At 43.4% G+C, this 26119-nt stretch overlaps 1 protein-coding gene across 7 annotated transcripts in view; it reads right to left on the reverse strand.

The window, feature by feature from the left end:
• Positions 1–26119, reverse strand: part of mideasb (mitotic deacetylase associated SANT domain protein b) — a 115527-nt gene that overhangs the window by 79104 nt on the left and 10304 nt on the right. For all 7 annotated transcript variants that reach the window (XM_073040459.1, XM_073040454.1, XM_073040460.1 and 4 more), the window contains exon 2: positions 735–3025. In XM_073040459.1, coding sequence (XP_072896560.1) covers positions 735–2753 — 2019 coding nt within the window. In that variant the 5' untranslated portion in view covers positions 2754–3025. The remainder of the gene's footprint in view (positions 1–734; positions 3026–26119) is intronic.

A 26119-nucleotide genomic window follows, 5' to 3' on the forward strand; every position in this document is an offset into this window, starting at 1 on the left:
CTAAAATACTGTAGATTTTGTTTTAATTACGTTGCTTCATGTAAAATTGTGCATAATCTATGTTTAATTTAGGAATTTCTTCTGAATACTGCCACCACGTATAACGTGACCCACGTATAATAGACACCACGTATCTGTGATGCCCTGCAACTAAGTTTTTCATTGCTCCTGTGGTTGCATCTGACAATAAACACAGCTATGACTAGTCACCTTCTGCACAAGAGGACTGTTCTACTGAACACCACTTGTAAACTTCTGTGGTAGTTAAAGTACATGACATTGAGCAACCCCCATCCACTCCAATAAACGAGAGCAACCAAGTTTTATCTCAGTTATCAAACTGTCTCAATAAGGCAGCTGTAAACTAAAGCTCCAATCCAGATGGCTTAACGTGTACTACAGATCAACGCTCCAGAGCAATACGGAAGGTGCCGATTCTGAACTGAAGTCCTATCTTGCTGCCCCAAAGAGCCAGGAGTGAGCAAGGAGTTCTTCCTTAGAATCCTCACCAGTAATTAACCCCAAAACTATGTTATTACTTGGTTTGCTGGCTGTTGAATATTTAGCAGTAACTGCACTGTGCCACTCTCAGATCCTGAAAGACAAGCACTTTCGAGGTAGGGCAAGAGATGGGGGATGAGGAATTTTCCCAAAGTTTATAAAAGTAAGTCAATAGCAAGACAGTGTTCATGTGCTGCAGAAGGTGAAAAAAAACTGTAAAAGGCAAAACTGACCTCAGTGGAGGAGTTCTGATCAGACAAGACTTGCTGTGGTTGGAGACCACTTGCTTCATTAGAAGTTCCTCCTCCCTTTCTTGCAGCTTGTATAACACTCTCAGTTGACTCTTCAATCTCTGAGGAGGTCTCCTGAGCAGACTTCTGACTGCTTTGATTCACCTGGATTTTCTCATGTCCTCTCTCACTCCTGATGTCCTCATTTGTCTGAGTGTGTGCTTGAATGTCCTTGGGTTGAACTAAATCCACCCCATACAGTTTGTGTTGGTTCTGTGCACCACGATTTGATGGCATGTTCAGCAATTTTTGGAGCTCTGGCCCATATGCTTGTGGCCAATACTGGCTGGTGTTTTCCCTAGAGCTACGTTCATTTCCCAGTCTGTGCAGCTCAAAAAGGCAGGGTTTCACCTTTCTTTCCTTGAGGGCACATCGAGTCTGCTTTGCTAAGGGTGTTTGAAACTCAGTCTCCACTCTGCATAGAGGGTGTTCCAGTTTATGGCCACCGGTGGACCTCTGCACGTCTTTGCTGATCTGCGTATCGGAAGCCTGTTGCAACTGAGATGGTGCTGAAACCATCAGATGTGTGGGTGGATCTGGCCCCTGGCTTGTCTGAATCCTGTGGAGACCCAGAGACTGGGGTGGCTGTTGGTGAGGGAAGAACTGCTGGAACAGGTGCTGCTGACATGCAGCTTGTGATGGACGGCTATAAAGAGGAAGAAGTGATGGCTGGCGATGGAACATATTTAATACTGAGTTTGGCGGCAAGTCTGGTTTCTGACACTGCCCATATGGAAACTGGAAGAACTGATGATGAATCAAAGTTTCATTACTTGTCTGTGGCTGCTGGAACTCCTGGTGATGCAACAGCTGAGCCTGCTGGTTTTGGAGTTGGGTCTGCTTGTATTGCCGTTGGTTCTGCTGGTGCTGATGCTGTAGTCTGATATGTTGTTGGTGCTGGTGCTGCAGCTGAGCCTGCTGGGATGGCAGCTGCATCTGGGCATGTGCTTTGGTTGTTTGGTGTTGATGCTGCAGTTGATTGTTCTGCTGAGATTCATGTAATAGCTGATTCTGGTGTTGCAACTGGTTCTGCTGGGATTGTTGCTGTAGTTGGTTCTGCTGGGATTGCTGCTGCAGTTGGTTCTGCTGGGATTGCTGCTGCAGTTGGTTCTGCTGGGATTGCTGCTGCAGTTGGTTCTGCTGGGATTGTTGCTGCAGTTGGTTCTGCTGGGATTGCTGTTGCAGTTGGTTCTGCTGGGATTGCTGTTGCAGTTGGTTCTGCTGGGATTGCTGCTGCAGTTGGTTCTGCTGAGATTGCTGCTGCAGTTGGTTCTGCTGGGACTGGTGTTGGCGATGATGCTGCAATAGGTTCTGTTGGATTTGATGCTGCAGGTTCTGTAGTTGTGGTTTTGGTAGCTCAGTAAACAAATGAACTGGTTGCTTGGCCAGTCTCTTTGTTAAGTGGGCTTTCTCGTCCATCTGTTTTATTGCATCTGCAAATAAGCCCAGCTGAGACCCAGTGCCCTTGTTGTCCTGCTGACTTTGGAGAGATTCGTGCAACAAGTGGGTTGAGCTCCCTTGTTTGGCAAGAGTGTTTAGAAAGGGTCCTGGGGCACTGCTTGAAGCTCCACTACTGGAACAGAAAGGGGCTGCACTTTGATTCCATGACACACCATGGCCAGCTGGCTGCCAGTTCAGCCCACCCTTGGGAGGCAAGTGATCGACGAGAATGGATGCTGTCCAGTTTGGTGGCACAGTGCCATCTTTGGTCACATTCTCTTGGTCCATTTCCACATTCACACCAGCCACTGGATGGCAATGCACACCAGTAATGGGGGCTGTGGGTTTGGGGGGTTGTTGTGGCTCGACCATATCCTCAGAGACCCTCACTTCCCCATGTAACATACCGTTCTTCCTCTGCCGATTTGGGCTTGGTTGAGTAGCTCTGGTATTCTCAGTGAAAAACGAAATCTGCTTGCCTCTCCGCTTGGCTGAGCTTTTGCCCGGGGCCTGGGCACTCATGCTTAGAGTGGCATTTATGGCAGTAATTGTTGACAAGAGTATATTTTGGGGTTTTTTAAGATTCACTCCTCACCTCTTTCAGTTTTAAGATTGTTATTCCTTGCAAGCTTGATGTTTCCGATTAAAAATATGGTATCCAAAAGCTAGCAGTGAATCATGGATGTCTGCTCCTGTCAAATCTGTCAGAGCTCCACAATACGAAAATAAGTTCCACAGAGGTAACTTTCACTGTCACTAGTCACTTGCAAAGACTCAGAGAGGAACTTGTCAACCTGGAACAACAACAAAGTTCAAACATTAGCAAGTCAACCCTCTGATGCAAAGAAGACTATAATTTTAGCCAAACAGCACTACCCCACCAACAGTGCATAAAACACCTGCCCCACCAATAGTGCATAAAACACCTACCCCACCAACAGTGCACAAAACACCTGCCCCACCAACAGTGCACAAAACACCTGCCCCAACAATAGTGCACAAAACACCTACCCCACCAACAGTGCACAAAACACCTACCCCACCAACAGTGCACAAAACACCTGCCCCACCAACAGTGCACAAAACACCTGCCCCACCAACAGTGCATAAAACACCTACCCCACCAACAGTGCATAAAACACCTACCCCACCAACAGTGCACAAAACACCTGCCCCACCAACAGTGCATAAAACACCTGCCCCACCAACAGTGCATAAAACACCTACCCCACCAACAGTGCATAAAACACCTGCCCCACCAACAGTGCATAAAACACCTGCCCCACCAACAGTGCATAAAACACCTACCCCACCAACAGTGCATAAAACACCTGCCCCACCAACAGTGCATAAAACACCTACCCCACCAACAGTGCATAAAACACCTGCCCCACCAACAGTGCATAAAACACCTACCCCACCAACAGTGCATAAAACACCTGCCCCACCAACAGTGCATAAAACACCTACCCCACCAACAGTGCATAAAACACCTGCCCCACCAACAGTGCACAAAACACCTGCCCCACCAACAGTGCATAAAACACCTGCCCCACCAACAGTGCACAAAACACCTGCCCCACCAACAGTGCAAAACACGACAGGAATGTTTTCTAAAAGTTTGGAAAGGATTATTAAAACATCTGACACCAACATGGTTTGTATCACATGCTCTCACAGCAAAAAACAACTAGAGAAGACTGAAACACGAGAAAATCTGCAGATGCTGGAAATTTAAGCAACACACACAAAATGCTGCTGGAACACAGCAGGCCAGGCAGCATCTATAGGAAGAAGTGGAGTCAACGTTTCAGGCCGAGACCCTTCGTCAGGACTAACTGAAAAAAGAGACAGTAAGAGATTTGAAAGTGGGAGGGGGAGGGGGGAGATCCGAACTGATAGAAGACCGGAGGGGGAGGAACAAAGCTAAGAGCTGGAAAGTAGATTGGCAAAAGGGATACAGAGCTGGAGAAGGGAGAGGATCATGGGACGGGAGGCCTAGGGAGAAAGAAAGGAGGAGGGGAGCACCAGAAGGAGATGGAGAACAGGCAAGGAGTGATTGTGAGAGGGGCAAAGGGAGAAAAAAGAGAGGGGGGAAGGAGAATAATAAATAAATGAATAAAGGATGAGGTAAGAAGGGGAGGAGGGACATTAATGGAAGTTAGAGAAGTCAATGTTCATGCCATCAGGTTGGAGGCTACCCAGATAGAATATAAGGTGTTGTTCCTCCAACCTGAGTGTGGCTTCATCTTGACAGTAGAGGAGGCCATGAACTGACATATTGGAATCGGAATGGGACATGGAATTAAAATGTGTGGCCACTGGGAGATCCTGCTTCCTTTGGCTCCTCCCACTTCCTCCAAACTAAAGGTGTAGCCATGGGCACCCGTATGGGTCCCAGTTATGCCTGCCTTTTTGTTGGCTTTGTGGAACAGTCCATGTTCCAAGCCTATACGGGTATCCGTCCCCCTCTTTTCCTTCGCTTTGGAGCATTGACTGCATTGGTGCTGCCTCCTGTACACATGCTGAGCTCGTTGACTTCATTAACTTTGCCTCCAATTTTCACCCTGCCCTCAAATTTACCTGGTCCATTTCTGACACCTCCATCCCCTTTCTTGATCTTTCTGTGTCCATCTCTGGAGACGGTTTATCTACTGATATCTACTTTAAGCCTACAGACTCTCACAGCTACCTGGACTATTCCTCTTCCCACCCTGTCTCTTGCAAAAATGCCATCCCCTTCTCACAATTCCTCCGTCTCCACCGCATCTACTCTCAGGATGAGGCTTTTCATTCCAGGATGAAGGAGATGTCTTCCTTTTTTTAACAAAGGGGCTTCCGTTCTTCCACCATCAACTCTGCTCTCAAACGCATCTCTCCCATTTCACACACGTCTGCTCTCACCCCATCCTCCCGCCACCCCACTAGGGATAGGGTTCCCCTTGTCCTCACCTACCATCCCACCAGTCTCCGGGTCCAGCATATAATTCTCCATAACTTATGCCACCTCCAACGGGATCCCACTACCAAGCACATCTTTCCCTCACCCTCCTTTCTGCTTTCCACAGGGATCGCTCCCTACGTGACTCCCTTGTCCACTCGTCCCCCCCATCCCCTCCCACCGATCTCCCTCCCGGCACTTATCCTTGTAAGCGGAACAAGTGCTACACCTGCCCTTACACTTCCTCCCTCACCACCATTCAGGGTCCCAGACAGTCCTTCCAGGTGAGCTGACACTTCACCGGCTGGTGTGGTATACTGCGTCCGGTGCTCCCAACGCGGCCTTCTATATATCGGTGAGACCTTATGCAGACTGGGAGACGATTTCGCTGAACACCTACGCTCTGTCCGCCAGAGAAAGCAGGATCTTTCAGTGGCCACACATTTTAATTCCACGTCCCATTCCCATTCTGATATGTCTATCCATGGCCTCCTCTACTGTTAAGATGAAGCCACACTCAGGTTGGAGGAACAACACCTTATATTCCGTCTGGGTAGCCTCCAACCTAATGGCATGAACATTGATTTCTCTAACTTCCGTTAATGCTCCTCCTCCCCTTCTTACCCCATCCCTTATTCATTAATTTACTTATTATTTCCCCCCCACTTTTTCTCTCTCTCTCTGCCCCTCTCACAATCACTCCTTGCTTGCTCTCCACCTTGCTCTGGTGCTCTCCCCCCTTCTTTCTCCCGAGGCCTCCCGTCCCATGATCCTTTCCCTTCTCCAGCTGTGTATCCCCTTTTGCCAATCAACTTTCCAGCTCTCAGCTTCACCCCTCTCCCTCCGGTCTTCTCCAATCATTTCGGACCTCTCCCTCCCCCCCCCCCCCCCCCCACTTTCAAACCTCTTACTATCTCTTCCTTCAGTTGGTCCTGACAAAGGGTCTCGGCCCGAAACGTTGACTGTACTTCTTCCTATAGATGCTGCCTGGCCTACTGCGATCCACCAGCAATTTTCTGTAGAGAAGAATAAAATATGCGTGGGTTGTGCTCCAGTCTCAACAGCGAACTTTGGGAGGCCAAAGTCTTGCTGAAAGGTTCCATCTGCCGAGAGCTAAAACAACTGCTGCTGCCAGATCTTCCTGAACTCACTCCACAGTGCAGCAAATGGACAGGGCTTCTCAGAGCCCATTGTTGTTGTGTGATCAGTCTGGCCTGTCGCTGCATGCGCTCTGAGCCTGTGGAATGTTACACAATGCCAGTGCCCAGTTGTACTCTCTGCGAATGTAATTCTAAACTTTAAAACTAATCGTCATGCTGAGGTTTGGACTGCACTCGCTTTCACCAACAAAAAAGTCCAGCACGAGACACACAGTGTAGCTGCACCTCTGCAGACCTGGAACCCATTCTGAATCAGTTCGGCTTTCTCTCGAATGCCGAGGAATAATATTGTTCATGGCAGCCACGAGAAAGAAGAGGAGGGGAGTAACAGAAGTTGCATGTCCCACAACCCCCTCCCCCCAACCTCTACACTGTCGGTCAATCCAACAACCAGCTTGCATCCAAAGTAGTGAGGAGGAACTGGCTAGCTGAGAGTAGTTGAGGTGAACAGTGTAGGTGCTTTTAGCAGGAAGTCAGATATATGCACAAAGGAGAAGGGAATAGAAAGATAGAGATCCAGATGGAGATAAAGACAGCCTGACACCCTGGCAGGAATGGCCAATTTGTGTTATTAATTCTATTCAATTCCCATGATCTACAATTGGCAAAGGTCATACACAGGAATTAACATTTGCACTCCCTTACTTCAGCATTAATCAAGCACAATGTTACTGAATATTACAAGAGCACCAATGATTGTATGCCTTTTGGCGCATAGAGTTGTTGCTGATACACTGACAGTCAACAAAAGATCACGTAAGATGTGGATTTTCTCGTTACTTATTTCAGAGGTGCTGGCTAAACATTGTAATGTGCAGATTAGCTGAGTTTCTTCCTTGCAACAGTCACTATCTGTTGAAAGCAGTTTGATCATGAAAGGCACTATACAAAAATGCACATTATTTTCTCTACTTTTTAGGTATGAATAGATAGATTCAGGCTATCTATTACACAAGGTTAATGGGGCCTGATTCAACACAGACTGAAGATCAGTGTTTGTACAGCTATCCAAGAACGACTAGCATTTTCACTAGCATGGAAACAACATCTGATGAGGAACAAGCTGTGTCCACCCTTCTGGTCAATTCTGGATGCAATACTACTACAGCCCAGAGTCCACAACAAACATTAAAGCACTTCTAAAAAAACACTTCAGAATTTTCTTACCCCAACCCGTTTTAGTCTCCCCACATCTCCCTTGGACCCTGACACTCACCAGCATCCCAAAGGCCAATTACCTCAGCTGCCTGCACATCTTTGGGATGTCAGAGGAAACTGGAGCACCCAAGGGAAACCCGTGCAGCAGCACTCAGGGTCAGGATTGAACCCAGGCCATTCGAGCTGCTGCTGCACCACCCTTCCATCTTCTCAGGAAAATGACTGACAGGCAAATCGTGGAGGAAATGCTGGCACAATCACACACGATGGAGTCATTCTCTTCAGTGTTTACTCTTGTGAGATTTAAAAAGTCATAGTTTACTTTGAGCAAAAGACACAGAAAGCCTCCCCTTATTGTACCCATCCATTTTCAAACGATTCATGGACTTTATACTAATTCACTTGGCTGCATTAATGGTATTACTGTGGAAACATTCTGTGGTGGCACTCCAACTGCTGGCCTACCATCACACGAGCCAGCCAGAAAGCAAAATAAACGCACAATCTGTGAAACTGAAGTAAGAACAGGGAATACCATTTATACCCACCAGTCAGAGACCATCTGTGGAAACAGAAGCAGTCAATGTATCAAGTCAACCTACCCCATGAAAGGTCAGTCTGGGGCATTACCTCAGTTTTCCTCTCTCCACAGATGCTGCCTGCCCTGATGAGTGTTTCCACCAGTTTCTTTTTAATGCAGTTGCAATCCCACACCTTCCCTTCACCATCTTCTCCCTTAACGGGAAAATGAAGCCAAAGACCAGTACTGATAACTAAATCTTCAGCACCCACTGATTTGGCTACAGTTTCTGAACTTCAATTACAGCACTACGAACCATCAACAGCAAGCCAACAATCTGTACACGTGGATTGCTGAGGTGCTACTTTCTGCATTGGCCTCGAGCACTCAGATAAACACTCAAATGGACACGTGACTCAGTGGTATTCAGAATCCCAGAGATCTGGATTCAATTGTTGCTGTCTAAGTGGAGTTTACACAGCCTCTCGATGTAAACACATTTGGATCAGTGAATTCACTCCTGTAGTATTGCCAGTCAAAAAGAAATGAGAGTCGATGGGCATTTGAAAGAAAGAATAAGCAGCAGAGATACAGAAAAATAAGGAATCAGAAATTGAGATTAATGGGATTGTTCCGCTGAGATAAGAGACTCAATGGGCCAAATGACCACCTTCTCCTTCATGTTAAACTGGGCAAGGCAGTAAACTCAAATAGACAAAAGTTATCAGTGTTTCTCTGGTGAACTCTGTTCCAAGTCAGAGAGGCAGGGCACGCAAGGCCAGGGAGGTGCTTAGATATCAAATATCTGCAATAAACTACCATGGACTCAGCCCTGGAAAGTCATACCTATTTTGAAAATTCTCCAACTGGTAATTCCTTGATAGCACATTGTTAAAGTAAGGGCTCAGTTAGGAGCAGATCACCAGCTCTGCTCATCCGTTACCTGCAGAAGTATAAATAGTCTCCATAGCACAAAAAAAGTGCAGAAAAGGACAAGACCTAAACTGTAAGATTACGTATACAAGAAAAAACTGAACCTGAAGAAGTTTTTCACCTAGAAAAACTGAAAAGTTCTGAGTGATCCAACAAGGCTTCATTATAAAACTCCAATGTGGTAAACTTAGAGATGTTTCTACTACAGACCAGAAAAAGAGGTCATAAGTAAGAAAGCTGCTAATAAATCAGATAAAGAAACCTCAAGCTTTCTTTATTTGGGAAGTGGTTAGAATGCAGAGCACACCACAAGGAAGAGGTGTGGCAAATAAAAGGTGTTTCAGGGAAGACGACAGATAACCCTGCAAGAGGAATGGGAATTGAAGAGGGCATCAAAAGCTGGAAGGAAGTTTTTGTGTGGAATAAACGATGGCAGGCACTGGTTGAGCTGAACGGGCTGTTTCTGAGTTGTGCATTTTATTGCATAATGTCCCATAGCTCCTCACAGGGAAACAAGCATACAAAGTTACACATCAATTCTATGTGGTTTGTAATGAACCACTGGCTGAAAGGAGGGGAAATGGAATCAATTTAAGGAAGGAGTTACAGATCTTCAACCTCAGACGAGGTGTATTAGCCAGCGCTGGGGAAGATGCACAAAAAGTTGTAAACGGGAACATAAGCAATCTTAGTCATTACTAATACCCAAAAACTTTGTGAAGTATCGAGCACAAGGCTGTTACACTAAATATCCTATTTGCCTCCATGGACAACACATACATCAGCCCAAAACATCACAATGTAAAACATCCATAGTTATTTGGACAATCACAGTACACAGACAATACTCAAAGCATGCCTCTTTGATTTGTCTTCCAAACTGATGGGTCAATAGGATAATGTGTCAGATTCAAGTCAGGAGTGAGATGAAATACTCTCCACTTGCCTGGCTAAATGCAGCTTCAGTGACACTCAGGAAGCTCTGCACCATACAGGACACAGTAACCCAGTTGATAGGCACCCCATTCACTATCCAGTGCATGTCGTCACTAAAACTCATCAGTCAGCCCTTTCTATACCCATGACCTCTACCAGGTCTGCTTTCCTCCCACATTCCACGAGCTGGGCTTAGTAACTTATGGGCAAACTATGTCGGTGCAGGAAGCATCATGTCACTTATGGGCTGCCCCAGGACATCCTCCACAGAAACAGCACACTTCACTGTATGTTACGATGCACGGGACAAATAAGGCTAATCATTAAAAAAAGGTGAGAGCCACAGCAGTATGGGAAGCAACACCCACAGAGCGCCGGAGGAACTCCACAGGCAAGGCAGCATCACAACAGTCGACATTTCAAGCCCAGACCCTTCAGCAGGATGAGAAAAAAGATTTGGAGTTAGAGGGTGGTACGGGAACATCACCACCAAACCTCATGGCGCCCTACCTTGGAAATATATCACTGTTCCTTCACTGGAAGTCCTGGAACTCCCTTTCTAACAGCACTGTGGGCATACCCACACCAAGGACTGCAGCAGTTCAAGACAGCTCACCAACATCTTCAAGGTCAGCTAAGGATGGGCAACTAAAAACTAGCTCAGACTGTGAAGCCAACATCCTTGAATGAATAAAAAAATGCTGTGCTGCTAAGTTGAACACAATTTCTGTTCTTTCTATCATGTCATGGGAGAGGAGACTTCAGGCAAGTATTACAGACATAATCTGGATCCTGATGAGAATTCTCAAAGCCATGTCCAAAACTCTGGCTTTGTGCCAACAAACCGAGCAGTTTTCCAACACTCCCAATGTTCCTAATGCAGGGAAAACCTGTCCAAGGATCTCACACAATTATCTGCTGCTTCAGATTTAAATTCAGTATTTCTTGTAGCCAGACATCCCTAGTTAGGAGAGCAAGATCTTTTATTTTGCCACAATTTGCTTATATGGACTGAGTAATTTGAACTATTGATTTGGAGAATGAATTCACAATCAATACAACAGCCGGGGTATTAGTGTTATTTAAATGTCTAGAATAAGAAGGCCAGTATTTATGACAGAGGCCATAAAACTACCAGATTGCTGAGAGATGGGGAAGGTCACCTACATGATGACACCATACCAGCACAGAGTAATAGTCTTAAATAGCAGAAGGTTCTGCAGAGCAATGCCCTGGGACCAACCATCTTCACCTGCTTTATCACTAACATCCCTCCCATCACAAAGATGCTGCTGATGAATGCACAAGGTTCTCAGGTAATGAAACAGCCATGGCAGCATGCAGCAAGACCTAGAGAGCACTCTGGCATGGGCTGACAACAGACAAAAGCAGGCAACACGCGTCCCGATTTCCATGATAGCGGATCGGCTCTCGGGTGAAAACAGGGCAGTTGATTTTGGCTAGTGAATAATTTTATACAAATATATAACCCTGAACTTTGCCTGCATTCTAGCACATTTTAAGTTGACTTAGCCAAAAATAGTGCCGATGTAATGCACCGTTTGTGCTAATTGGAGGTCACAAACAGACAGACAGAGCATGAGTGTTTTAGTAGTATATAGATAGATAGATGAGGGATGACCTTATTTAAACATAAAGGGGCTTGACAGAGTAGATTCTCACTAGTGAAGTGTCTGGGGAGAAACAGGAAGGTAGTGGGTATCCTGGGAGATTATCAAGTACCAGGCTGGGACCAGTTTTGTTTAAAACAGTCGATTTTCAGACTAAGCATTATTGGATGTAGAAACAATTAGAACCAGATTGCATTCTAGTAAGTCATTCTTAGAGTATGTTGGGTTGAAGGAAGTGTACCATGTGTCCAAGTTTCTCAACCACTCAGTAAGACATTACATTAGCCTGCTCCATAGGAACAAAAGATCCCATATTACTCTTCTGATGAGGTCCACGGAGTGACCTAACCCCTCAATCAAGACTAAAACAAGTCTCTCATTCTCACATCGCAGTCCATGGAATCTCGATGTGCCCTTATTTGATGCTCAATTTCCCATATTTAAACTTAAGAACTAAGTCACTGACTACATTTTTGAGATGTCCTTAGTTTGTGAAAGGCAAAGTGCAAATCACAGTTCATCCTTCCTGCAATTCTTTACCCAATTCAATGAAACAAATAAACTGTGAAATTCTACCCGGAGCAACGGATGGGATTTGATATGCATACAACACCAGGAGAACTTTTGTACACTGGATTCCTGAACTAGAGAGAGCTGCTCTGCTGCCAAATGACAGACCATGGAAACAAGATACCACATTCTTGCCACAACAGCAGCTGTGACCCCTTCGAGATACTTCTCTAGTTACAAAGAGAATTAGATTTACCCTCCTAGTTTTGATCGCCTGCTTGGGGTGGGAGGTAGTGGGAGAAACTGGTATGTGGACTAATTAACTAGCAGCATGAAACAGAACTAACTGAGGGCAATTTTGCCTCTAAAACACACATGGTAGAGCAAGGGGAAACCACTTAGCTTTTCAAGCCTGTCCTTGTGGTTGTGGCTAATCTGCCCCTGCTCTAAATTCCACTTCTATGCCAGGTCCTCATTTCTCTCCATTCTCTTCTTCCAAATATTATTTACCTCCTCTTTAAATGCAACCAGTGAGTTAGCCTTCCCAACTTTCCAGGGTATAGTGTTCCAGAAGTTCACCACCCTGTCAGAAGAAATTACTCAAGTTTATAGTGAAGTAGCAAATCTTTCATCCAAATAGGCCTAGTGTTTTTAAATAAGCACAAGGGTGCTCCAACCACTCTAATAATGTTCAATTACAAAGCCACCAGCTTCACACATTGGACCTAAAGAAAAGCTATAGGTCCCTGTATTGTGTTCAGTTCTGGGAGCCAGACATCAGAGGGAATTAGAAACCAGGCAAAGGTACAGGGAAAATTTATGTCTATGGTAACAGAGAAAAGTATCAGTTCTACAGAGAAATATGGCATTAGCCTCCTTAAAATTGATATGGGGTTGCGATTCTGAAGGGTATTTGAAAGTACTGAAGTAGAAAGTAACACTTTGAGCGGACGGGTTGATTCAAAACAAGACGAGGATTAATGGAAACTGGCCAGAGGAATGCAGATACACCTGGAATATGTTGTCTGAAGGGTGGTGGAAACAGATATCACTGACATACAAAAAGGAACATATTATATACATATATAGTAAAGCACAAGAATAGGCTGTTCAGCCTGTGATGTCCATACTGACGATGATGCCAATTTAAACTGCACATCTGCCAAGGCCCACATCCCTCCATTCACTGTCTGTTCACGTGCCTGTGTAAATACCTCTTCAACACTGCTAATGTGTTTGCTTCTACCACTGCACCGAGCAACACATTACAGGCTACTACAACTTTCAGTGTTAAAAACCTCAAATCTTCTTTAATTGCCCTTCCATCTCCCCTTAAAGCTGTACTCTTGAATAGCATTTGCTATTTCTACCATGGGGGAAAGTACCTGACTGACGATGCTCTCATTATTCTGCAAGCTTCAAGTAGCTCTCCACCAGAAAACTAGACAGTCCAGGTAGCATCTTCAAAGCACCCATATTCTTCCTGTAATGTACTGGCCAGAACTGGCACAATGCTCCAAGTGAGGTCCAACCAAACTTTAATAGCAGCAACATGACTTTTTGACTTTTATAATCAATGAGTCAGAATCAGGTTTAATATCACTGGCAAATGTAAAATTTGTTGTTTTGTGGCAGCAGTACAATACACAGTAATATAAGATATAAATTACAGTAATTGGTGGCATCCGTCGGTCTCGAGAGACCATGGATCTGCGCCTGGAGTTTCCAGGGTGCAGGCCTGGGCAGGGTTGTATGGGAGACCGGCAGTTGCCCAAGCTGCAAGCCCTCCCCTCTCCATGCCACCGATGTTGTCCAAGGGAAGGGCATTAGGACCCATATAGCTTGGCACCGGTGACATCGCAGAGCAATGTGTTGTTAAGTGCCTTGCTCAAGGACACAACCACGCTGCCTCAGCTGAGGCTCGAACCAGTGACCTTCAGGTTACTAGTCTGATGCCTTGCCCACTAGGCCACGCGCCAAAAAATTTCAGTAAGTATATATAAAAAAGAAAATTAAATTAAATGTAATGCAAAAAGAGAGGAAAAAGTTACCGAGGTAGTGTTCATGCAATCATTGTCCATTCAGAAAGAAAAACAGAGCCTGGAAAAAGTATTCACCCTCCTCTCCCTCCCCTTTGGAAGTTTTCATGTTTTATGTTTTTACAACATTGAATCACAGTGGAATTAATTTGGCCTGTTTGACACTGATCAATAGAAAAACTCTTTCATGTCAAAACAAAAAGAAATCTCTACAAAGTGATCTAAATTAATTACAAATATAAAACAAAAAATAATTGCTTGCATAAGTATTCACTCCCTTTTAATATGAAACACCAAAACATCACTGGTGCAGCCAATTGGTTTTAGAAGCCACATGATTAGTTAAATGGATGTCAGTCAAGGTGTTTCAATTGATTGTAGTCGAACAGACCCGTGTCTGGAAGGTCCAGCTGCTGTACTCCAGCAGCAGAGGGTAGCTGGGCCGGGCAGGGGAGGGGTACTGCTTTGATGTTTGATCAGCGGTGGTTTCCCTTAACTTTTGGTTGGCCAGTTTGTTTAATTTTATGTATTTTATTAATTTATTTTCTTCCCTTTTATTCAGCCTGGTAGTTTGAAAGGATTAGTTTGTAGCCTATGGCTGCAAAGGGGGGAGGGTTGAGATTGAAGGAGGAGGGAGGGAGACTGTGGAATACTCCAGAAGTAAGGGTAGCCAAAAAAGAGGTGTATCAAGTGTAATAGGGGACAACAAATTGAGGAAAATGGGTGACTTGGAGGAATTTGTATAAAATTAAAGGTCAGAAGGAAGGTGAAGGAGGATTTAGAGCCTTTAATCCTTTGAAAGTGGCAACAGCATTAGAGAACCAAACAGATAAAGGATTCCAGGCCAAGATTTTGTATAATGGATTGCTGAAAATTTGTTGCAAAGACGTTGAGCAATATAACAGTGCTAAAACAGTAAGAAAATTGGTTGTGAAAGTGGAGTGTATTATTCCAAAAGAAAGGAAGGGAGTTTGGGGGGTAGTGTGTGGTATTTGGTCTGGCATGACTGAAAAGGAAATTTTGGACAATATTACAAGTGGTCGAGTGATTGAAGCCAAGCAATTAAAATCGAGAGAAGGAGGTGCCTGGGATTCCCCTGTCCTACTGGTTTTTGCAAGTGACGTTCTTCCAACTAGAGTCTATCTTAGGAGCATGTCTTATCAAGTTAGAGAATATATTAGACCTCCCTTGCACTGTTATAATTGCCAGAGATTTGGACACGTTGCTGGTTCATGTCGAGGTAAAAGAAGATGTGTGAAATGTGGAGAGGATCACGATCGTCTAAGGCAGCGGCACCGAAATGCAGTAACTGTGGAGGGGACCATGTAGCGGCGTTCAGAGGATGTGAGTATTTTATCAAAGCAAAGCAGATTCTGGTTGTTAGTAACCAACAAAAAAATATCATATGCTGAGGCAGTAAAGAAAGTGGATAGAGAGCAAAGGATAAGTAAAGATTGGAACGATGGGGCGTCAGCACATTCTGTGTTCTCCAACTATGGTTCCTTCAGACATGCTGTTGATGACTAAAGAGTCTTTTTTGGCATTGCTGTTGATGTACTGGTCGGGGCTAAAACTGCAACCAAGAGGTCGGATATGATAAAAGTAGTTGTTGGAGCTGCAGAGAAATTCCTTGATATGAAACAGGTTTTACTGGAAAAATTACATGAGTATATGACAGACAAATAATCTCTGAATACTTCCCAGTTTGTCAGGGTCAGAGAGTATGAAGGAGCTTTATGTAGATACAGAGGCTGATAATTAGTATTTGGATGTTTTTAATATTACAATGGAATGCAAGAAGCTTAACTGCAAATGGTCAGGAATTAAAAAGATTTGTTGGAACTTTTAAAGATAAGCCTGATTAGATCTGTATACAGGAGACATGGTTAAAGCCTCAGATTTTGTGATCCCTGGATATGATAGTTTGAGAGCTGACAGAATAGGTAAATCTGGCCGAGGGTGTGCAACTTTCATAAAAACAGGACTTCAGTTTAGAATACTTGATTTTAAATCTAACCTTGAAATTGTGGCTGTGGAATTTTGGAGCTCTCATGGTGAAACAACTTTGATTAACTTTTATAATCCATGTAATATGATGATGTTATCAGATTTTGATAAAATTATGGATAAGGTAAGATCCCCAATAATCTGGGTTGGAGATTTCAATGCCCATAATCCTATGTGGGGTAGTGGAAGTAAAGATAGTAATGGAGCGGGAGTAGAGGAGTTTCTAGATAAATACAACATGGTGCTTCTAAATGACAGAAGGCCTACAAGATTTAATATTGTAAAGAATACTTGTAGTCACTTATCAATCACTTCCTCAAACTTAGCCAGGGTTGGGGAATGGGATGTTATGGACAGGTACACACTAGGAAATGATCACTACCCTATATTATGTAGATTTGGTAGAAATTTGATAGTAGAAGTTGAGGAGAGGGCTGCTAGGTATAATTTTTCATTGGCCTGGTGGGATGAGTACCAGGAGAAAGCTGTGGATATAAGAGTCTGATAGCAAGGGCTCCACAGACGAGTGAAATGAATCCTTCCTTTCTATGATTCATAAAGTTGCTCAGCTGATTATTCTGCTACAGAATGTGCCTAAGGCTCGAGCATTAGTTCCATGGTGGAATAAAAATTGTGATATAGTAGTAAGAAACAGAAATAGAGCTTACAGGAAATTACGAAAGTATCCAGTGTTAGATAAGGTTATGGAGTATAGAAAGGAAAGAGCAGTGGCAAGGAGAGTAATTAAAAATGCAAAGAGGGATAGCTGGGCCCTGAGACACCTATAAAGCAGCTATGGATGATCATTCACAGGATGTCAGGGATATATAGACTACCATCTAATCTATCCCAGCTTTGCTGGAGGGAAATAGTGAAGCTGTAAACAACAAGAAAAAGGCTGAAATATTTGTAGAAGTGTTCCAAGCATTACACAGTTCTGGAGAGCCAGGTGATTTGAGAAAGAAAATTATGTTAAAGGAAAGTTGGAAATTGGACAGCAGTTTGTATGATAATAGCTCCATGAATTTGTTTTTCTCTCTTCATGAATTGCAGGAAGCTGTCCGATCAGGTTCAAACACTTCTGGTAGGGATGGACTGTGTAATGAATTGCTTAAGCATTTAGATGACTCTGGATTAATAGAAATGCTAGCTTTGTTTAATTCAATGTGGAAAGAAGGAAAATTACCAGTAGAATGGAAGCATGTGGTGGTAGTTCCAGTTTTAAAGCCAGGTAAAGATGCATCTAGTCCTAGTTTGTATCGGCCTATGGCTTTATAAAACTATGGAACAAATGGTCAACAACAGACTTGTTTATTTTTTAGGTAAACAAGTTTTTAGGTGTCTGTTTTGATGAAAGACTTAGAGGATTCATATAGATAAAACAATTGGGAAGTGTGAGAAAGTTTTAAATGTTATGTGAAGTATTGCTGGATGTGACTGGGCAGCAGGGCGGGAAACTATATACTTAGTATATCCAGCTATGATTAGATCAGTTATTGATTATGGTTGCATTGCTTATGGTTCCACTGCTATGGTAGTGCTTGAAAAATTAGACACTGTGCAGTCCAAAGCACTTAGACTCTGTTATGGAGTTTTTAGAACATCAGTCCCTGCATTATGTGTGGAGATGGGAGAAGCGCCTCTAAATTTAAGACCAGTTAAGTTGGACCTGCAGTATTAGGCAAAACTAAATGGCTTCAATCACAGCTGTCCATCAAAATGTCTTTTGCAGGAGACGTCAGAGCGCCAATGTAAAATTAAAAGATAACCATTTTTAGATTTGGTTAATAAATGTCAAAACCAAAAAACCAGTTTTGAAATCAAAACTGATTGAGGAAGACATAGCTGACCAAATTTGCTTGCCACCCATTCCTTTTTGACTTTTGCCAGAACCAGAAGTAGACCTGTTCCTCCTTTTTCCGCTTCAAGGAAGCAGAGCAATTTCAACAGCGTCGATCATAAATTAATATTTAAATAATAAATGGGGATCTTGTATGAAGATTTTTAGTGATGGCTCAGTGGACCCAGAGAGTAGTAAGGCAGGATTTGGGATGTACGTGTCTCAACTTGGAAGTTGAGATTAGTCACCGGGTTTCAGATGGTGTTTCTCTCTTTGCAACAGAATTATTAGCAATCCTCTGGGCTTTATGGTGGATAGAAGACTCTCAACCATGCAGGGTTATCATCTGTTTGGATTCTGCTGCTGCCTTAGAGGGAATAAATCAAAAGCTCATCCTGACAAAGTTATTGAGATTCTCTTAGTTTTGTTTAGAGTAGGGAAGATGGGTTGTGAAGTCAGATTTACATGGATACCTGGGCATGCTGGGGTGGAGGGAAATGAAATTGTGGATGGCATTGCAAAGTCTTCCTTACAGAGCGGGCAAGTAGGCATTAGAGTACCCCTAGGCAGGGCAGAATTGAGAAGTAGGATTAAGAAAAAAGGTGTGGAGAAGAAGTGGCAGGAGGATTGGAAAACTGAATTAAAGGGAAGGCATTTCTTTTCTAGTCACCCACTAGTTAAAAAGCTCTCAGACTGTTACTCTTAAAATCATAGAGATATGGTGAAATTAACAAGACTTAGGTTGGGGCATTGTGGGCTAAACTATTATTTAAAAATAATAGGAAAACAGCCTACTGGATTATGTGACTGTGGTAGTCCAGAGACAGTTCAGCATGTTTTGCTGAGTTGTAATCAATATAAATATTGTTTAAGAGGCTGTCTGACTTGAATGTATTTTGTTTTTCTATTAAATCTTTGTTTGGCCACCATCCAATTGAAGTTTATTATTCAGTTTTTACATGCGACTAGTTTATATTTGAGAAATTCTATAATTAATTATACATCCTGCAGAGGACAGTAGTACGTCTAGATGCATCTAAACTGCCGGAAATAGAAGAAGAGGAAGGTGCAACTGCTGGTGAGTCAGTATCCTGGCAAAAACTACATCATGAAGACAAAAGAACACTCCGAGCAACTCTGCGAAAAGGTTATTGGAAAGCACGTCAGGAGAGGGATACAAAAACATTTCCATGTCATTGAATATCCCTTGGATATCATCAAGAAATAGAACGAATATGGCATGGCTGTAAATCTGTCTAGACTAGGCTGTCCTCAAAAACTGAGTGATCATACGAGAAGGGGACTTGTGAGGGAGGCCACCAAGAGACCTATGACAACTCTGGAGGAGTTACAAACTTCAGAGGCTGAGCTGGGAGAGACTGCGCATACAACAACTGTTGCCCGGGTGCTTCACCCATCACAGCTTTATGGGAGAGTGGCAAAGAGTAAGCTACTTTTGGGGAAAAAAAACTCATGAAATCTTGGCTAGAGTTTCCCAGAAGGCACGTGGGAGACTCTGAAGTCAATTGGAAGAGGGTTCTATGGTCCGATGAAACCAAAATTGAACTTTTTAGCCATCAGACTAAACTGTTTGGCGTGACCCAAACAATGCACATCATCAAAAACACACCATCTCTACCGTGAAACATGGTGGTGGTTGGATCACGCTGTGGGGATGCTTTACTGCAGCAGTTCCTGGAAGGCTTATGAAGGTAGAGGGTAAAATGAATGCAGCAAAATACAGGGAAATCCTGGAGGAAAACCTGATGCAGTCTGCAAGAGAATGGCAACATGGGAGAAGACTTGTTTTCCAGCAAGGCAATGACCCCAAACATAAAGCCAAAGCTACATAGGAATGTCTTAAAAACAACAAAGTTAATGTCCTGGAGAGGCCAAGTCGGAGTCTTGACATCAATCCAATTGAGAATTTGTGACTGGTCTTGAAAAGGGCTTTTCACTCACAATCCCCATACAATCTTGAGCAGTTTTGTAAAGAAGAGTGGGGGAAAATTGCAGTGTCCAGATGTGCAAAGCTGATAGAGACCTATCTACACAAACTCTGGGCTGTAATTGCTGCCAAAGGTGCATCTACTAAATACTGACTTGAAGGGGGTGAGTAATTATACAATCAATTACTTTGTGTTTTATATTTCTAATTAATTTAGATCACTTTGTAGAGTTCTATTTTCACTTCGATATGAAAGTCTTTTTCTGTTGTTCAGTGTCAAAAAAAGCCAAATTAAATCCACTGTGATTCAATGTTATAAAACGTGGAAACTTCTTGGGGGGGGGGGGTGAGTGAATACTTTTTATATACACTGTATGATGGTGGAGAGGAAAAAGATGTTCCTGAAATGTTGAATGTGTGTCTTCAGGCTCATGTACTTTCTTCCAGATGGTAGCAATAAGAGGGCATGTCCTAGCTGACAGTGGTCCTTAATGACAGATGCTGCCTTTCTTTGAGGCATTGTCTTTTAAAGGTGTCCTGGTGCTGGCAGAGTTTACAACTCTCTGCAGCTTTTTTTCTGATCCTGTGCAGTGGCCCCTCCATACCAGACAGTGATGTAGCCTATTAGAATGTTCTCCACCGCACATCTGTAGAAATTTGCAACTATCTTTGACATACCAATTCTCCTCAGACTCCTAATGAACTACATGCCTTCTTTGTAAATGCATTGATATGTTGGGTCCAGGATGGATCTTGAGAGATGTTGATACCCAGGAACTTGAAACTGCTCACTTTTCCACTTCTGATCCCTTGATGAGGACTGGTCTTTGTTCCCTCGACTTGCCCTTCCTGACGTCCACAGTCAATTCCGTGGTCTTACTGACACTAAGTGCAAGGTTGTTGTTGTGACAGCACTCCACTATCGATCCAGCTGATCTATCTTGCTTTTGTGCGCCTCATCACCATCTGAAATTCTGCCAAGAAATTCTGTCAATTCTGACAGTTGTGTCGTTGGCAAATGTATAAGTGGCATTCGAGCTGTGCCTACCCAAACAATCATGGGGGAGTAGAGCAGTGGGCTAAGCACACATCCTTGAGGTGTTGAGTGACAGCGAGGTGGAGATGTTATTTCTGATCTACACAGAATGTGGTCTCCCGATGAGTAAGTCACGGGTCCAGTTACAGAGAGGTAGAGGCCGAGGGTTTGGAGCTTGTTGAATAGAACTGAGATATGATAGTGTTAAATGCTGAGCTGTAGTCACTTAACAGCTGCCTGACATGTCCAAATGGAGACCAGTGAGATTGCTTCTGCTGTAGACCTATTCAAGCAATAGGCAAATTACAACAGCTCCTTGCACAGGCAGAAGCTGGCCATGGCTAGAATCAACCCCTCAAAGCACTTCATCAAAATAAATGTGAGTGTAACTGGGCAACAGTCACTGACACAGCTCGCCCTGCTCTTGGGCACTGCTTTGATTGTTGGCAGCCTATGAAGGGCAAGCATGCCATATGCACTTTTACCACCTGATCTACTGGCGTTGCTACTTTCAGTGTCTTGTGGCCTTGCACCCAAGACCACTCAAAGATCCTGCTACCTACTACATAATCTCCTCCTTGCATTTGGCCTCATTTCACAGGAGCAATATTTCACACTTGTCTGGGCTGAGCTCCATCTACCACTTTACTGTTGATAATCTCCCTCACCATCCACAACTTAATTGAGGAGGGTCTCTGTTGCTCAGAATTGACCGTGGATATTGTCTGACACACACATCCGGGCAGTACGTTATGGAGGGCAAGTTGTTGCCTGTGTAGCAGCCTCCCCCTCTCCACGCATCTGATGAGCAGCAGACACCGATACAGTTTGGCACCAGCAGCTTTGCAGGAGTTGCCAGTCACCACTGAACCCAATGTAGGACTGCCTTAGGGACTCCAGCTCTGAATTTTTCCCTCTGGATCTACTCCCGAAGCCTTCCCCATGAGTGGGTATAGCCACAAGGCAGCAGAGGTTTGAGATCAGAGTTTTCCTTCTCCTAGATAAACTGTCAACCACAGCTGATGAGCCCCATCTGCTGAAAGTGGACGCCACTGGTTAGAGAACTCCAGTCAGAATAATACCCACTCCACCACTACCCTCCATCTAAGGCAAAGCCAAATCTTAATCCAATCTATCGAGTCATCAGTTATCTGTGGAGTTACAATTTCAAATGTACTATCACTATAACTTTCAATGCAAGTGCTTTATAAAATGGTAAAAATTCCATTTCTTTATAACATGGTACTTTGATCCAAAGGTTTAAGGCACTTGATGACTTGGTAAACCAGATTCAAAACTGCACCAACAGTATATAATTACTACAACATGCTTTTGGAACACCTTGTAAAACACTCAGTTACTGTTGGAAGACAGTGCGAGTATCTAGTATTTGTTTACTGACAATTTATGCAAATATATAATATCTGTTGGTGTGAAACTGGCAACATTCAAGCATGTATTTGTTTCCATTTGCATAATAATACCAAGCCAACAGCAGAGGAGATGCCAGATATTTGAAGGCACAAATCAATTTATCCTAATCTGTTGCTATATTTTTTCCACAAAATCCCTGTTTTTTCTTTATCAAAGCCACTGATTAAATCATTTACGAATGTGACAAGTTGAGCAATGCCAACACATCCATTTCAGTCTTCCCACTTTCCATCAATGTTTCTTCATCCAGCTGGACTGGGTTACACTTGCCTGGTTCGATGTTGTTTTCCAATTTGAGTCCAAGTCATCCACAGTAGCCCTGCTTCACAACCCAATATCAGTACCTCTGGTGTCTCCATCTTCGGCCCCTCCTGCAACTCATCTGCAAGTTGCGTATGGCATGACCATGCAAAAATACCAGTCCCAGCTCTCACAGCTTTACCTCCTCTCCTCTAAACTGACCAATCACTTGCAACGGACAGCAGAAACATGCACAAGTAAAACCTGGGAGGCCTGAAGTTATTGACTTTGGTTCTGGGTGAAGTTTGTTCTACTGCCATCAGCTCTCCAGCCCTCTACCATCATTCTGAAGCTGAATGGGACTGCTTGCTATCTTGGTATCACATATGATTCAAAGATGAGCTTTCTGCCAAAGTCTGCATTGACGCCATCACCAAATTTTCCATTTCCATCTGATAAAGCTTCCTGATTCACCAACCTTTTAGACAGAAAATATCTGATTTTCACTTGCCACTATCTTCTTCACTTACCTTTTCACAGAAATCAAAAGGCATTTCCATATTTCTCTTGACACACTAAAGGTGTAATTGTGCTGGAGAGAGTACAGACGAGATTCAACACTAGGAAATAGAAGATTTTGAGAGGGGATTATTTACTCCCTCATTTAAATTTCTCAGCTGATCTTTTACCTCGCACCACTTCCACTAATTCCAGATCCCTTGATTCCCTTAACAGGTAAAAATGTAATGATCTTTCCCCTGAATATATTGACGACATTCTCTATAACCCTATTTATCAGAGAATTCCAAAGAGTTAACAATCTCAAGCTGACCATGTTTTTCTCACATCTTTGCAAAGTTAGCTCCTTATTTAGAGACAGTGGCCCTGGTTCCAGGCAACAGATTTTACTTTGACTGCATATTCTCAATACCTGTTTGCATCTTCCTCATAGCCTGTTCTGTACTGTCAGAAAGATAACATAGCGTAATGTTACTACAGGGCCATCAACCAGAGTTTAATCACCACCACTGTTTGTATATTCTCCTTGCGACCACATGGATTTCCTCCCAGTTAGTAGGTTAATCAGTCATTGTACATGGTCCTGCGGCTAGGCTGGGGTTAAGTAGATGGATTGTTAGGTGGTGTGGCTTGTTGGGCCAGAAGGGCCTGTTTTGCACTAACTCAACCAAAATAAAACTTGTATGTCTTGTACTTAATCCCCTCGTCCAACAATCAATACTGTGAATAGCTAAGGTCCAAATCAGATCATTTTGTTGTTTTAAATCAAATAAATTAAATCTTGTATCATTTTTTTTAAAAACACCATCTTTCTCCGGCAAAGTCATTCCTCTCCAGTGATATAAATGGAGACAATGGAAGTGCCATTGGTCTTGTATGCTCATTTAACCTGAAGTGGAAACTGCTTTTCTCTCCAAATGCTGCCCAACCTGCTGAGTATTTCTGGCTATCATTGCAGCACAGGTACATTAGGCATATTTCCCCAGCCCAAGTTCTGGGAAACTACAAGTCTTCATCAGAAGAACACTATAGCGCTTTGACAGCAGCCGATTTGCTGTGCAGAAGATGCACATTTGTACAGGAGTCCCAAGCTCCTGCAGAGATACAGAGCTAAACACCAGCAACTTTGTGTCAGCGTGGCAGATCTTTAACTGAGACCCAGGTATGACCTTGTAGTTAACCAACTATTGCAGCATATTAAATACTATTATGGAATTAGACTGGTTCTAGCACAGGAGGACATTCAATCTATTGTGTCCATGCTAGTTCGCTACTAGACCTTCTCAGTAGATCCATCCCTAGGAGACGCAAGATGCTGATGCTGCAATCGGGAGTTAGACTGCTCAGGAACTCTGCTGGTCAATCAGCATCTGTACAGGCAAAGGGATCATCAGAATTTTGGATTGTGACCCTGCATAAGGACTGAAAATGTAGAGGTGAGATGGCCAGCCTGAAGTATGGGCCTACAGGTGACACAGCTGCTGATGAGAGGCCGTGGTACACTCAACAAGAAAGTTGTAGTCAATTGTCCATACAATCCATCCGCAGCACTTTCTCCATAGCATTGCTAGTTTTCCTCGCCATTTATTTGTCCAATTCCTCGTTGAAGCCCACAATGGATCCTGCCTCCACCTCATCAGAGCTGGCAAAATGCAATGCAAAAAGGTTCATCTTTGTTACCACTTTTAAAGTCTCTTCCCTTTTATTATTTATGTGACCTCTAGAACTTAACAACGGTGGGAATAGTCTCACACCATCCACTTAGTCCAGATTAATTTTGCATACTTCCTTTAAATCTTTCTCTTCTCCAAGAAAAACAGTTGCAGACTCTCTAATCTATCAAGGTAACTCATTTCTCACCTCGGGAACCATTCCCAAAAATATTTTCTGTACTCTCCTCAATACCTCTACATTATTCCTCACAAAGCTCCAGCTGAGGACTGACTCATCTTTTACAAAGGTTCCCTACTTTTATTCTCCATGACTCGACCAATAAAGCCCAGTTTTCAAAGACTGATTCAGCTGGGAATGAGGCCATTTGACCCATCATGTTTACACTAGCCAGTAGGTACCCTTCCAAATTAATCCCATCTTCCAGTACTGAATAATGTATGGTCTATTTCTTAGAGCAATAACCTGCCTCCCCCTCAGCACTACACACTGATCTGTTGACTACGCATGTGCATTGTTCTCCTTCTCCCGTGTGAATACACCAGTTAAAGTCGTCTCCCACGTACATGCTTTATTTAATCGATATGTAGTTCAGCACAGAAACAACAAATTGGTGACAAGTATGAACCTGAATGTCAGAACATCACCAACTGCACCAACAGTTACGAGATTAAACAGAGAGTTAAACAACACAAGAGAGCCGCCACCAACACTAACAAAGTACAGCACAGTACACAGTGAAAGATGCACTGAATTTAAAGTGAAAATAAGGTGGTGATGGCTTCATTCGGGGAACGCTGATAAATTTGATAGCATTAGTGAAGGCTGGGAGTCATATCGATAGGGTGGAACCATATAACACCAACAATGTGGAGGAGCAAGAGAAAGCTCCTGCACAGCTTAGTTTAACGGGTGCAAGAACGTACAGTCCCTTACGCATCTCATTAACCTTGCAAAACCAGCAAGACACTCGCCGAAATTGTTACATTTTTTACAAAATCACTTGAGCCCTAAACTGCTGGTAATAGCTGAGAAATTTGTATTTTACAAAGGTAACAAGTCAAAAGATGAAAGCATTTCTGAATACATCGTAGAACTGTGCAAACTTTCCCAGTACTGTGACTTTAGAGATGAACTTTCTGAGGCCTTAAGGGACAGGCTTGTATGCGGCATGCATTGTCAAAACACTCAGAAGAGGCTATTATCCAACAGAGACCTAACCTCAGAACAGCAATTGACCATTACAATATAGTTAGAGACTGCAGGAAAGGAGGTTAGAATGTGAAATGTACAAAATGTCCCTGAATGGTGCAAAACACCAAAAATGCTCTTAATGTGGCAAATCTTCCCATGATAAAAATGGCT

Source organism: Hemitrygon akajei, chromosome 3 (assembly GCF_048418815.1).
Source record: "Hemitrygon akajei chromosome 3, sHemAka1.3, whole genome shotgun sequence".
Taxonomy (NCBI): Eukaryota; Metazoa; Chordata; class Chondrichthyes; order Myliobatiformes; family Dasyatidae; genus Hemitrygon; species Hemitrygon akajei.